This window comes from Amblyomma maculatum, chromosome 5, assembly GCF_055883805.1.
Source record: "Amblyomma maculatum isolate TAMU_Amacu chromosome 5, ASM5588380v1, whole genome shotgun sequence".
Taxonomy (NCBI): domain Eukaryota; kingdom Metazoa; phylum Arthropoda; class Arachnida; order Ixodida; family Ixodidae; genus Amblyomma; species Amblyomma maculatum.
This window is the reverse complement of record NC_139348.1, coordinates 150,249,257-150,261,709: the sequence shown is the minus strand read 5'-3', so window position 1 is coordinate 150,261,709 and position 12,453 is coordinate 150,249,257. Positions and strand designations below refer to the sequence as shown.

The window sequence follows — 12,453 nt, the reverse complement described above, 5'->3', positions numbered from 1 at the left end:
CGCAAGGCCCCATACATACCCAGCCAACTATGTGCTGCTGTAGCAAGTACGCAAACATACTATCCGCAACAAAGTTTTATGCTCATATATAAGTAAAGCCATGCACAAAAATAATCACAATAACTCAATAACTGTTATAGTAAGGCAAATGAATGTTCCAACTGTAAAAGTGCAGTACTTGACACATAATATTCATTTTCCACTTTTTAGATGCAATAAGGCAAGAATGACAACAAATAAATAGTCATGGCACATATGCATTTATTGCCGAAAACTAATGGTTATAGTCTGAGTCAGCGACTCGTTCACTATAGGACAGGACAATGTGTTTCGGAGTTGTAGGTGCTTATGTGTGATCACTTCTTACCTTGACTGACAATGATATCAACGGTTTAACAGTGAATACCTCCATATGCATCACATCCAACAAACAATGGACTGCGACAAGAAACATTACAACGCTATATAATTTCTGTGTCAACGCTATAAACGAGAAATTACACCGCGCGAGCACAAGAAAATCTATCTTTAGAGACGATTAAAGCGGCACTAAAAGCAATTTTCACGTAATAGTGCGATGGTATGCGGCGTCCCTCATAGTTAATACTGATGCAATCCTAAACTCTAACCAAATCCGAAAACGTTGTGAAGCGGTGGCATTGAAGTAGAGCAGCCTTCATGCATTGGGGATATGCTAATTTCGATCTCTGGTGTCGCCGGGTGGCGCCCGGGTTTCCAATGGGCACAAGATTTTCCCCAGTAGGGCTCCTGCCTTCTCTGGGCTTAAATAATGACACGAGAGTTGCTGACCAAGCAGCTGCACGAACCGTCAAGCAACTTATTTTTTCCTCGAGTGTTGGAGCCTATTTTAATTGGTTCACAGGAAAAAAAGGACGCAGTATCTGTCACACTCGTTTCTGTGAACACCTGAACCATGTCATGAGGTAAGGAAGGAAGGTAGGAATGAAAGTGTAAAAAGAGCAAGAAGAACCATAATGTAGAGCTACGGAGTAATTTCGACCACTTGGCGATCTTTAACGTGCGCTGAGGTCGCGCACGGACGCCTCTTCGTTTCGCCTTCATCGAAACGCAGCTGCCGGCGGTCGGGATTGAACCCGGGTAGCACACTAGCCGGGCATCTTAACCACTGCACCACCGCGGCGGGATAACTTGTGGCCTTTTTTCTCGGCTGTCTTTTCGGAGCAGCCCACAGTGAAGAGATCTGAGGGCGCTGACTTCTTTACAATCAAATCCCCACTGTAAAACCACGCAGTAGGCCGGACAACAGCTTCAACCCATCTGAAAAAACTAGTGGGTAACAGCCGGGAGCTGGACTCGAACCCAACCGAGGTGGCCATTTGACAAGAGCCCTTCGTTTCGATCTTCGTTAGTGGCACTTTCAAAATAAATGCGATAAGGAGTAAATGCTATTGTTTTCATTCACGACTCTCGTTAAAAAGCCTCTAATGTTTTCTCAAATAATAGGTTTCTATTTTCACCACACCAGAACATCCCACAGAGTGTATAAAGACAACTTCAACGGGAATTTCACAAACAGCGGATGGTGATGGATGACCTGTTCCGTCATCCTGTGTGTTTAACTTAACTCGCAGTCTTGTGTAACAATTCCGTCACGCTGTTTTGTGGTTCACAGAAGCTACCAAGGGCTCCAAATGAAATAAACAATAACTGTTAGTTTCCGCGTTTGCCTGTGTACTCCCGCCTAACTTTCACAAACGAATGTCGACAGGGCCCTTTCCAACAACACTCTAAACAGACAATGCAGATCAGTAACATGTAGCCCAACAAGGTTCGGTCGACAAAAGAAAGGACCATGTTGTCATGTTGTTCGCAACAAGCATTCTACAAAACACAACAGAAAAGTAACGCCATACAGGAGGAAAAGCAAACAACGTGCAAGCACCACGTGTCACCCTTGTCAAAGCTTGTCTTTTGTAGCCCGTGAAAGGGATGTTGGTGTGATTCCTGGCAGTCCACGTGCCGGTGAAAAGCTATTATTCCAAGATCGGCGACCCCCGTGGTAGACACTGCTACCCCGTGACAGCATCTGTCAAACTCTTAACTCGCATCTTCAGCTCGAAAACAGCTCTCTGTCTCTTTAAATAAGGATCCCCGCCGGGGCCCAGAACAAGTCGACCCGTGTCGAACTCCATGGCTCCGTGGTTGCGCTCTAATTCCAACCTAGATTTCCATCGTGTATCGTATCCTGGATAGCCTTAAGTTTTGCCTTCTTGCGATTGACAACACGTTCGGACCCTGAGCAGAGAACCTTTGGTTTCATCTTTGACCTTCCATTTCCCGACCACTTTGAAGAAAGCAGCATGTCTGCAGCAATGCTGGGATTCTTTCTTGCGCTCGGAGTCGCCGTTGTGCCTGCCGCAAACGGTAAGCATTTACCCGCATCGTATATGCGGATTCCAGGGCAAAACGTACTCAGCACCCGAGAGTTTGTAAAGAGCGTAAGGTATTACGCATTAAGGTAGACGTAAAGCAGCATTATAACCGCTTCTCTGGCATGACTATGCCCAGATTGTGATTTATTATAGCTATGTACTGCGGCAACTTTACATCACTCTTTAGGTAAACCGTTGCGGGCTACGTAGTTCAGCCAGTACCGCTCTTGAAAGCGTCCATATATACGTCTACCTGGCATACATTAAGGCTCAAATTGGAGCTCGCAGCGCTTACGCAATGCCACACCTGTGGGCTTCTTTTGACATGCAATGCTGAACTGCGAACAGGGTCTTTATTTAATTTTGTATTTGCGTGACTTAGAAAATAGAGATACAGTAAGCATACCGTCTAATAAAATTCTTCCATATATTCGAAAGCTGAGACACGTTTAAGTCCGCACAAGGGATGATATTTGTACTTAGTGTAGAGGGGTACTGCTCATTAGCACAATTTACGAGCACCTTACAGGAGAACGCTGGTCACCATTCGCATCCACATTCAACTGCTGCTAACCAATGTGCTGTTTGAATGGGGCCTTTTTGCTACTGTGCTCGTCGAGTGATCGGAATATTAGTTAATTCAGCATTTCACTTCTTGTGCAGGTCAGTGCATCAACGTGACATTGCCAAACATTCTGAACCTAGGCGAGGTAAGTTATTTGAGAAGTCAGAAGTCATTCGACGTGTTTATGCAGTTCATTATTAATGTTTACTTATGTTTCCGCGTTTTGGGTCACACAGAAACAATTATTTTGGAGGGAGAAGGGAGCAGGAGGGCGTCATCACATTTGTTCTACTGCATGGCATATGGTTGAAGATTGTCGCATTAACTGTTATAGACATACTATAATGACGCCAAGAAAACAAAGATGTGAGCCTGTTCACTCAAGCCTATATGTTACCTAAAAAGTACAAGCACGCTGACCGTAACTTTGAGAGTGTGTATCTGAAGCAGTCGGTTTTTCTGCTCACAAATAAAAAAGAATCCAGTCTTCACCTTTCTGGACAACGTGTGCGTTTACAAATTCACTATCTCGCTAATAATAGCTTCATCCATCAATACTTTTTCATCCCTTTGTGAACTTCACTTACGAGTAAATAAGGTCAGAAGGGAGCCGAAGAAGTTTTCTTTTTATTGCGGTTGATTGCTTTGAGCTCCCCTTTCTTTCGTGGTGCACTTTATTTCTGAAACGTCTAGTAACACCATGAAAAGATCATAAACCTAGAAATTAGGACCGAAACATCGGGGGCTAGCTAGAGGTGCGGCCTCACGTGGCCTATCAATGACGTAAAGAAGTCTAAAGTCGAATCAGGTCGAACACCTGCTTTTGTTGGGAGACTATAGGTGCTTTGAAAAATGTCTGTGAGCAAAACAAAAACCTTATAAATGATGCAGCGCAACATTTTGCAGTTTGGAATGAAAGCAGAAAACGAGTTTAAAATTTCAAGCTTTGTTGAAGGCAATGTTAACTCCGTATGAGTCACTCAAAATGAAGCCAGAAATATTTTTGCCATAAACATTTATTCTACATGTGCACATAATATGACCGAAATTATCAGTAAAGATAAAACCTGCCATAAAATGTTGTATATAAACCGTAGACGGAAGAAATGGTTCTATATACAACATATACAACATACATACGAGTACGAGACAGTCAATCTACTACTGTGCATGAAATACTAAAGATTAAAGTTCAGGAGTGCATGGTTGATAGTGTAACAATTAGTACGTTACCTAAAAGGTTGTCCGTGACCTTCGTGGTTGTCATTAATGTTGTATCTTCTACGGCTCCTCAAAGAAATAAAACGCGTTAGAAGTATGCCCATGACAATAATTCGAATGTCAGCATGTGCGAAAGACACTGATGTGCTCTAGAGGTATGACAAGCTGGCTACACTTCGTATTTAGTGATCTGGTACTATTTCATTTCATCGCAGTGCCTTGGAGATACCTTAAGGGCCTGTCCTGACACATCGGTAAGATAATCGGCCTTCAAACTTCGAACTTATATTATTAATTAAGACAACTGATAACTGCCCTCTTTCATAGCCTAAGTCGCTTTTGGATGCTACACCCTACAAATCAGCCAACTACTAATCATTGATATCACTGGATGATTCTTTTTTAAACAGCTCTTCCTGTTATGCCGCGATTCATAATAAGCAAAATCTGTTCGCCATTTCGTATATGCACAAACTAATTGAAATTTTGCACGCACCGAGTCATATTCCTAATGCGTCAACTGTGAGTGTACTTGACATTTCTTGAAATCTCAGCGTACTTGATCTCGCCCTTTTTGTGTATCCCAAACGTCCGGCAACATTAAAATCAAAGGCTTCAAGAGGCACTGGCTAGAATTGGAGTGTTAAACATTATCTTTGTCTTTGATGAGTTACCGGTTTTTTTCTTTCTTGCTCATTGTAAAAAAGTTCGCCTATGAAAGAAATAACTGAAACTATATTTTTTTCTTTCAGGATGGCTTGATTCCAGACCTTACAAGAGTCGTAGGGGTAAGTGTAGCTTGCGAAAATTTCCGGCCTGTAGAGACTCTTGTTAGTCCTTACTTAGATTGCAGAATTCCAGAAACGATCGATAGACGAATTGTTCTAACTCGCACTTGGTCACAGTGCGTGCTCCAGATACTGCCTCAGGTAGCCAGTCCTGTCTCTGTGCTTTTCAACGTGGTCGGACTCCTGGAAGCTGTGGTGTCTCGACTTGGTCTCAGTAAGTGCTTCCTCTCCTTATACCAGCACTTAACAAGTCTAGAAAAAGGCTCTGTAGGTCAGTTAAGTTTCGACTTAAATGAAGGTATCTGGGCCTAACCTTCTTCAGTACAATCTGATGTAATGCGTACTCGGAAAGGAAAGGCAAGCATCTTGCCCTTTCCTTCCAATTTAGAGACTCAATCTAGAGTGCAGAGAAAAAAGTCAAGCTAGAAAGTGGAGAAAAGTAATCCCTGTCTTGCATTGTGTAGGAATCATACAAAAATTGCTTCCAGTGTTGCGACTTTAGCAGCTCCACAAGCTGAGCAGCTGACTAAGGCGTTTGATGTGCGTAATAAACTATGCTAAAGAATAAGAGGGCTTCGCTAAAGCATGTTTTCATTTTTTGCTTCAACACAACCCGATGTTTAAAGCAGAAACAGGATATCAGGCAGCATTTCCAGGCACATGCGTAATAGAGGCTAGCTAAAAGGTTAAGTATGCTATCCTTATGCAAGAAGAACACTTCAAACGCGTATTTGAAACTTCTTCCTTGTCCACAAGTGCACAGAAAGTGATGTGAACCTTCATGTGAGAGCTTAGTCGAAGTTCCTCATAAATATTTAATAATAAACTCGTGTTATGAACATCTTTTTACATTTCTGCAACTTGAGTGTGACAAACATTTCAGGAAGTAGCTGATGCAACATGCACGCATTCCTACTCGGCCATGTAACCAGCAGAACAGTCTCATAGCCTGAGTTGCTTTGGGACGTTAAACCCCACAAACCAACCAACCAACCAGGAATAAAGGATGCGGGACCTACTTCATGCGTTGAAACAAACTGCGAAAATTTATCCCAGTTAAACCTAGTTATTCGAGCGGAACTCTGTTGACGCATTAGTACCTATGCACGCCTTATGCACGATGAGATGATCGCCAGCGAAGCAGCTTTTATACCGCCGTCTTGTCACACGGTAGAAAGCGGCAAGGCTCAAAACGTTGCTCCGAAAAAAAGCAGAGGGTCAAGGTCAAATTGCAGAGCCAGATGACCCGATGTACAGTCGTGAGCAAAAGTGGAGAGACCACGCTAACTGCTACTATTCTTTTTGATGTATAAAAAGGTGTGCCAGAGAAAATTGCGTGGGCAAGAAGGCAAGTATATTAAGCATGGTAACTAATGCCCATCTCAAAAATAAATGTTTCACTGTCAGAAAAAGCTGGCGGGTAGTTTTCTCAAAGCGCATGGTCTCTCCACTTTTTCTCACGACTATACATTCTTAAAGAAGTTGAGTAAGAGCAGGCGCCTTATGGCTGAAATCTCATGCGCTATGCAAACATTGGCACGCGGTGAAATGCACTTGTGGGACTCATGCGGGGTAGTCTGGCAACCAGCCAACAAAAAGGACTACTCAAACACTTAGTCAGAGTAAGCAATAGTGAAATAATTATGCGAATTCGAATCTGTTAGGGAGATCTATGAAAAACGTCTTCAGCTCCTCCTGTTCTTTTACATTCGAGATATATAGACAGGTATATACACACCAACGGCGCTTATGTACGCGAGGCTGAGTCGCCCATCTCCAATTTATCTTGCAGCGGCTGACATTGGAGGTCTTGCGAACATCTTGTGTAATCCCCTCGGTATTTCCCTGTTCAGCTGCGGCACGTTCAGTCCTGGAAACATTGCATGTCAGGAGCCTCTGCAGATAAGCCTGCCCAGCGTATTCAACGTCGGCGCGGTAAGAGGACCTATTCTTGATTTGTATTTGTCAATGGAAGTTATCAATATCCGCGCCCAATACGTGCTGTTTGCCTCTGCTGATCTTATCTTGATTTTAGTATTGCTGGCTTAAGTACTCGTGGCCGAAAGTTTTACATAGTCGCGAACATTTTTCCATTGACGGTCGTGTATGTTTCTTTTTTTTTTTTTCTTTTTATGCGTGTACTGCATAATATTCAGAAGCTATTGCGTCCCTACAAAAGGCTTCCTAAAAAATTATCAATATGGTTCTCCTTCTCTAGGCTTCGACATCTTTCGGAAACAACTATATCGCCTAAATATTGGAGCCACTCCTTTCTAAAAGAAAAGCTACTGCATTCATCTCTTAACGCGATAGCATTAAGAAGCTCGCGCTAAAGAATATTCGGCGGCGTCCGACGTCTGCAGACCGAATGATTCGATATGAATGATGAGATACTGCAGTGGCATACAATAAATGAGAAATAAATAAAAGGATAAGAGGCTATCGCGTTTTACTCATAAGGTTAAGCTTAAACAAACTCGTAGTTTTTGTTTCAGTAGTTCTTGTAAAGAAAATAAAAAATTTGTTGCTAAAACCAAAACGCAATTATGTAAAATGTTCAGTAATTGAAGAACAGCCTAGGTTTTAAAGGGCCCCGCATTTTATTCACTGCAATAATTATTTCAGTGCCTTAATCGGACCCTACTGTTCTGCGAAGCCGGCTCCACAGTGACGGTATGTTTCTGCCATTTTACTGACATATCATTTTACTGACATAAATTCGTTTTCAACAGCAAATATCTTCTTGCCCCTGAGAGCACCTTTTTTTTCTTTCAGGACCCCATTCTGAATGAACTAGTCTCGGCAATAGGGGTGAGTATAAATGCACACTGAACATTATTTCTAAAAGGATTTCAGCTTTAGGTGCATTTTAAGGGCAACTATTTCGTGAGCAATGTGCCCTTCGTACGCCTGCAGATGATCCCTCCTATACGGGTGGGGCCTGTTTTCTCAACCAACTCACAACTAATGAAAGCGGGTTAACTTTAATTGTGAGAGTAGAGAGAAGCTTTCAATTAGCGTTCTTTTTTATCTACGAAAAAACTTCTGTAGGAAGCAATTGCATTTGAGTCGTTATTCTCACAAATCATATGGGTGTGAGGAGCGTATACGGAAAATAGAGGTTTACAAATATTCGAAATAATCAGATAGCGAACCGAATATTCTTTGTATCGCTTCGCCGAAAGAATCAAATATTTTAAATCGAAAGTTATTCGAGCAAACTCAATTTTTTTCTTGTTTTCCAGTACTTTTCGAATGGGCAAGGAGGTCGATTAAGTCTATGACGTCTCAAAGCATATACTGTCGCTGTCAGTAAGAGCGGTATGGAGTGTTTCGAAACATAACACGCTCCAATCGAGCGTTGCTTTCATAGTGATGACGCGTGGCCTCGAAATGGCGATGGACTACGGAATAAAGTTGTTTGATGCAAACACCGTTAGGATATCTCACGCATCATACAAATATAGCGCCCGTGCATTATTCTAAAATATCATTCTTAACACATGACAATCTGTGAAATTTGTATAATACTTGAGACCCATTGTATGATGAAGCCTACGTGCGGTTGTTGCATCGGAAAACTTTTTGAGTAGGTTCGCCTAGCATATGGCTAAGACAGGTTAAGCCAAAAAGTTGTCTTATGTCGAATCTCGTAGACCACTCTCCCCCCCCCCCCCCCCCCCCCCCCCCATTCTCAGTTCTCGCTTCTCTCATCGAATCACATATGACGGCATAATTTCTTCTCTGTCGCAATTAGCAGCAGAAATGTACTTTTCTCGCACAGTATAGGATGACGCTCATGCATTAAATGATGACTTTCTGTTCTGTTCGTCTGTGGAAGGCCGGAGCCTTTTGACCATTTTAGATACTGCTCTACAAGCAGCAGCTCTCTATAACAGCCCTCTCACTGGCACTAGGCTCCTTCTCTCGATTACTGGTTTGAACGAATATCTGTACTAGTAGCGAATATTTGTAAAATCATTCCAGCTCATTCTGTCTGTTTCAATATGCTTCGGATCAGGATGTTAACTAGACTGTTCCCATACGATTCGGTGTTTACGTACGCTATTCATATTAGATTCTTGACACGCGTAGATGTAACATTAACCAAATAAGTTTGTTCCGGACCAGAAGAGTTCTCGTCCAACCCTCGACTCCTTATTATATTCTATTATGGAACACTTCTATTCCGTCACCCATAATGAAAAAAGAACGCCGTACTGAACGAATTCGCTCATCTTATGAACCTTCTACCTCTGAAAAATTTAGGAAGGAGTTTGAATGCGCCTGGGACTTGCAATAACATCAGGAGTGCAATTTAACTCTTTTCTGTGGCACAATTTACAGTTGCACTTCTTGGTGGAATTGGCGAGTCGTCGGTAGAAAGCGAAACTTTGCGGTGCTAACAATTACTTTGCGCGGCAAACAAATAACAGCGCGAATTATAGAACACACCTTCTTAGAGCAGTGGAATTCAGTCAATCCGGGTCATGTGAACAATAAAGCATAATTTGCGCAGTGCATTTTGACTGGTTCCCCGGAAGGCCTACAACTGGGCCTGATCTCGAGCCTAGTGTGCCCACTCGTGGACATCCTCAACTCCTCGTTGGCGGAATTCACTTCCCTGCTGCCCTTCAGGTTCCTCACCAGAGGAATCACGAATGTCGTCAACCGGCTCACCAGTGGACTGCTTGGATCCGTAGCTAACTGTACGTACCGTGTTAATCCCCTAAATAATCTTAGACGTATTCTTAACAGCAGATCAAAACAATTAAAAAAAAAACAAAGTTTTATCATTGGGTCCTTCGACGCTTAAATACGGCTACAAAACAGACCTTGGAGAACTGGAGATTGGGCTAGTTGTTGTTGCTTCATAATGGTGGATTAACAGCGCAATATAGACACAGACCAAGAAAGAGACAAGACACACGAACCAGACTCGTCTCTTTCTTGGTCTGCGTCTAATTTGCGCTGTTCATCCACCATTGTGAAAACTTTGGAACTTTCTTTTATACCGGTGCCTGGGGGAACACTTCGCTACAGTATTCGCAAGGTAGCTAGGAATAAAACTTAAAGGCCGAATTGAAAACCTCTCGGACCTCGCTACAATGACTAGCCGAATATACCGCATCAGGAGTAAATTACTCCAGAGTACAGACAGTGCAAAGCACAATGTCTTGCTCATAGTATCCCTGCTGATTTCGCGTTTTCTTCCATCCTTCCAACCTCCCAACTATTCATAGCGCACTCAGTTAGAAGAAAAGTTTAGAAGGAAACATTTATACAGCTTTAGCGAAGTTTCTGTTATCTGTCGGGTTAGCATGCAAATTTTCTTGGATCTTATAAAAGGTTTGGTTTGGTTTGTGGGGTTTAACGTCACAAAGCGACTCAGGCTATGAGAGACGCCGTAGTGGAGGACTCCGGAAATTTCGACCACCTGGGGTTCTTTAACGTGCACTGACATCGCACAGCACACGGGCGCCTGGCTTTTCGCCTCCATCGAAAAGCGGCCGCCGAGGCCGGGATTCGATCCCGCGTTCTTGGGAACAGTAGTCGAGCGCCCCAACCACTGCGCCACCCCGGCGGGGCGGATCTTATAAAAGAGTTTTATCTCTGTATACTTCAAATTCAAATTTCTATCAATTATTTTCTAATATTTTCACGACAATCCGTGCTTCTTTCTATCTACCGCAGGTGCTTCCTGAACCACACAAAATTAAAGTCTGGCGTTTTCGATATCCTCCACGTCTGCTCTGAAGTAACTGCACTCCATGACCGATGTAATCAATAACTAAATCTACAGACGTCAGCTGCCAAGCATTCTACCTCACCGTCTTTCATGCGGCTTTCTACAATATGACCAGGCGCAAGCCAAAAAAAGAAAGAGATAAAGGTCGCAAACAACAATGACGTCGCCATCGACGAGCTACCGCCAATTGCGTCATTTCTGAGGAGGCTCTCTGGAGAACGCCCAAAGAGTTAGTCAAGATTTTTTAACAGAAGTACAAATGTTTTTGACAGCGCATAATGTTGTCAATAAAGACTATGCTTCTAACAATCGTTGTTGTCACTTCTATTACTTTATTATGCTTATCTAATCTTCCCTTATTTATTACTTATTGCTTATTTTATTATTTAAAGAGATTTCAGCCGCTTTCAGAAAATGGGCTGGCTGACAGCCAGTAACAGTGCTAACCTTTTAATGACATGGCATGATGGAAAGCAGCAATCCTCCTATTAAGTCCATTTGCGCAAGGTGACTAAAACTGAAAAGAATAGCTGCGGATATTAGAATGTGCACCTTATAGGTACCGAGAAACTCTTAAGGGTCACGAATCCATCGCTTCGGAAAAATGCGCTTATCCTGCATCCTGGTTGTGTCCTAGTCGCACAGTTGGGAATTTATTGGCTGTCTCAGCATCGACACTGGCATGAAGGCGCTTCGTAAAGGAAAATACAATTCGGATTTAGCTTCACGCCGAGAAGTTTCTATGAGAATCATGAGCCGCCGTCAGTGCAGTGCTTCAAGACTGACGCTGATAAAACTTTATTCACAATAACTGGGAGGAATAAGGGAAGTCAGCTAGCGTGCCGCAGGCCGTGGAGACTTTTGGCAACGCCTGCCCATTCGACGGCCTTGAACTGAATGCCAGGGTCATCACTGGACCTCAGCTTGTCCCAAGCTTCTTTAGAGGGATCAGGCAAGAGTTCTGAGGGAGGCTTATGGGCTTTGCACACCCATATCATATGCTCGAAGTTGTCTTTCTCCCCGCAAAACCGGCAGAAGGGATTCATATCCTTATTGTGAATTTTGATATGTAGTTTGGATTGGGGAGGGTCCCCGTCTGTAGCTGTCTCCATATTACTTGTTGTTGCCTGGTCAGTGTTTTATGGGGTGGTGGGATTGTTCTTCTCATTGCTTTGTAATGCGCAGTGAGTTCGTGGTATGATACGGCTGGCTCACCGAAGGGTTCCGGTTGCACAAAATCTATTTGAGGAAACTTCACTGCCTATTGTCGCAGTTTGAGACTGGGGCTAAACTGAGATAAACTGCAACTCATGATGGCCTGTTACATATCATGATGGCTAGACTGATCTGAATGGTGGCCTCGTTTATTCAACATACTGATCCTTTTCGCAATCCGGACTTGAGGGGATGAAGGAAATGAATAGTTTTGCTAAGCTTGCTTCAAATAAATAGTTGCCACATGAAGGCAGAAGTGAAATTTAAACTTGTATATGACGCATATTTCGCACATTTATTGAAAAACACAGCCAAGTAAACATAAAAAAAAGACATTCAGGTTGGAAAACATCATCAGGTATTTTGTATTTTGGTTAAGCGAAGCATCACCCCCTGTGCGTTGAAATAGTAGAAAATATATTGTATTTTGCACTTTATTTTCGACCCAGCGTCATCTCCAGAAACAGAGGCCATATTCAAAACTTCCTACCATCCTTTCCA

General features: G+C 42.8%; 1 protein-coding gene across 1 annotated transcript; it reads left to right on the top strand.

The window, feature by feature from the left end:
• The first annotated feature begins 2,127 nt into the window (after positions 1-2,127).
• On the top strand, positions 2,128-10,872 carry LOC146189952 (uncharacterized). Its single transcript, XM_084604674.1, has 10 exons — positions 2,128-2,406; positions 3,078-3,124; positions 4,416-4,454; positions 4,953-4,988; positions 5,106-5,202; positions 6,781-6,923; positions 7,614-7,661; positions 7,764-7,799; positions 9,508-9,697; positions 10,683-10,872. Exons 1-10 carry the CDS (start codon positions 2,343-2,345, stop codon positions 10,691-10,693), a joined length of 711 nt encoding a protein of 236 aa, XP_084460800.1. The 5' UTR covers positions 2,128-2,342; the 3' UTR covers positions 10,694-10,872.
• Positions 10,873-12,453: the final 1,581 nt, after the last annotated feature.